At 71.6% G+C, this 2,144-nt stretch overlaps 1 protein-coding gene across 1 annotated transcript in view; it reads right to left on the bottom strand.

Annotated features, from left to right (window-relative positions):
• The window catches only part of DNAH17 (dynein, axonemal, heavy chain 17), a gene marked incomplete at its 3' end in the record, with an annotated part of 54,504 nt that overhangs the window by 12,845 nt on the left and 39,515 nt on the right, over positions 1–2,144 (bottom strand). Inside the window, exons 16-19 of the mRNA XM_012734579.1 lie at positions 1,581–1,676; positions 1,428–1,493; positions 1,111–1,344; positions 414–796 (exon numbers count right to left, since the gene is read on the bottom strand). Of these exons, the coding sequence (XP_012590033.1) occupies positions 414–796; positions 1,111–1,344; positions 1,428–1,493; positions 1,581–1,676 (779 nt within the window). The remainder of the gene's footprint in view (positions 1–413; positions 797–1,110; positions 1,345–1,427; positions 1,494–1,580; positions 1,677–2,144) is intronic.

Here is a 2,144-nt window from a genome sequence, read left to right as displayed (position 1 = left end):
GGCAACAGAGGGCGGCGAGGGGCCCGGGGGGAGCCGGGGGGGGTCTGGTCCCCTTGAGCCCTCGGAGAGCCCCAGGCCACAGCCCACGCTGGGGGTGAAGTGGGACGGGTAAGAGGGTCGGTGTGGGAGCTGCTAAATCCGCCACTTCTGGGTGGGGGGTGGGGAGGGCGGTGCCCACTCACGACGAGGGTTGGAGTCAGGGTGCCGGCCAGGTCCTCACTGCTAGCTGTGCGACCTCAGGCGAGCTGCCGACTCCTGAGCCTCAGTTTCCCCCCCTGCCCAGCCGGTTTAAGGAGAAGTGAAGCCGCCGGCAGGCCCAGCCCAAGGGGCCTTGCTGGCCCCAAGCTTGTCCTTCCCCTCGAGGGCGGCAGGGCATCGCCAGGACAGTCCTGAGTTGCCTCCTCAAAAGGCACAGGTGGGGGTCTTGGGCCGGGAGCCGCCTGGCCTGGGCCGGACATCCCAGTGTCGGGGGGCTGCAGCGAGTCCGCGGCGGGGGACCCCGGCCCTCGGGGGCCACAGGCCGGCTCCGAGGGCGACGGGCCGGGACCTGCACGTCCCACGGGCTCTGGGACCCCAGCGGCGCTGCTGAGCTGGGCCTGGGGGGAGCCGCCCTGTCCGGCGCGGGCCGCACCTTGTTGATGACCTCCACCTTGACCTCCTCCTCGTCGGCGATGGCCTTCTCCTTGCTGACCTTCTCGGTCTCCACGCCCACCACCTGGATCAGCTTGTCGGCATTCTCGTTCTTCAGCTTCAGGTCGGCCTCCTGGATGGCCAGCTTGGCCTTCAAGTCGTCCACCTGGGGCGGGGCACCAGCGGACGTGGAGCTGGGCCGGGCCGCCACCACCTCCGGGGGCCCGAGCGGAGCGGTGACCCCTAGCTGTGTATTTACTGAGTGCCGGCTGCGTGCACGGGGGTGGGGGGGGGACCCGGGGGGAGACCCGCGCTGTTGCTCAGGCCGGGAGGCCCTGGGCGCGCGGGTGTGCCGGGGAGCGGCAGGGCTGTCCAGCTGGCCGGGGTGTGGCTGCTGTGTCCAGGGCCTGTCTGGACGTGGCACCCGTAGGGCCGTCTGGGCGGGAGCGGGCTCCTGCGGCCCGGGCCGCCGGCGCCCACCTGGGACGCCGTGCTCTGCAGCTTCATGAGCCCGTTCTCCAGCCGCTGGATCTTGGCCACCAGCTCCACCGTCTTCTGGCCCAGCAGGCTCTGGTAGAGCTTGATCAGCTCCAGGAAGGTCTTGGGCGTGGTGTAGTTGTAGCGGCGCTCGGTGGCCAGGTACACCTTGGACATGTCGTTGACGGTCGTGTGCACGTAGGCCATGAAGAGGCTGATGGAGGCCTTGACCTCCGGCTGCAAGGCAGGTCGGGCCGTCCAGTCCAGCCCTGCCCGGGCGGGTCGGAGGCGCCTCCCTGCCTCCTCGTCCCAATCATGACAGCGGCCGTGACGTTGACCACCGCGTCCGGCGGGGACCCGAAGGACTTGAGCTCCGTCAGGTTGTTCTGTGGGCGGCAGGACGTGGCCGGGGTCGGTGGCCGAGTGCGCCCGGGGCTCCCCGCGCGCCGCCGTCCCTCCCGCCCCGCCCCCACCTTATTCAGCGTGTCCAGCGCTTCCTGCGCGGCCAGCAGGGCCGGCTCGGCCTTGGCCAGGTCCGTCTCGCAAGCCTTCTGCTTCTCGGTGACGTTCTGCGGGAGGCGGGCAGGGGCGCCCATGCGGGCCCGGCGGCAGGCAGGTGGGCACCCGGGCGTCTCGGGTGAGGCGGCCCGGGGCCCTTGCGGGTCAGGGCCAGGGGTCTGCGGGGGTCCGCCTCCTGCATTGGCGCCCCCACGCCTTCCCAGCCCCCCAACACTCTGGTGGAGAGGGGCTGTGCGTGGCCCAACTCGGACTCGGGGTTCAGAGGCGGGGATGCTCTTTCTGTTGGTCGGCGCCTCCAGGCCTGCAGGGGACACCCCAGGCCCACCCACCTCCACCCCGCAGGAGTGAGGCCGTGGGGCCGCCGGGTCGCCCCTTCCGGAGCAGCAGCTCCGGGGAGCGGTGTGTCTCCCCTTAAGAAAGCAAGGCCACCTCCCCCCCAGCACCCTCCCATTGGCTCACGCACCCATCCCAGAGCAGGTCGGGAAGGCGCCCCCCGCCGCGGCTAAGAGCCCCGAGCG

The sequence above is a fragment of the Condylura cristata genome, unplaced genomic scaffold (genome assembly GCF_000260355.1).
Source record: "Condylura cristata isolate star-nosed mole 26May11 unplaced genomic scaffold, ConCri1.0 scaffold00060, whole genome shotgun sequence".
Classification (NCBI taxonomy): domain Eukaryota; kingdom Metazoa; phylum Chordata; class Mammalia; order Eulipotyphla; family Talpidae; genus Condylura; species Condylura cristata.
Note: the sequence above shows the minus strand (reverse complement) of the source record. Positions and strands in the feature narration are given on the sequence as shown.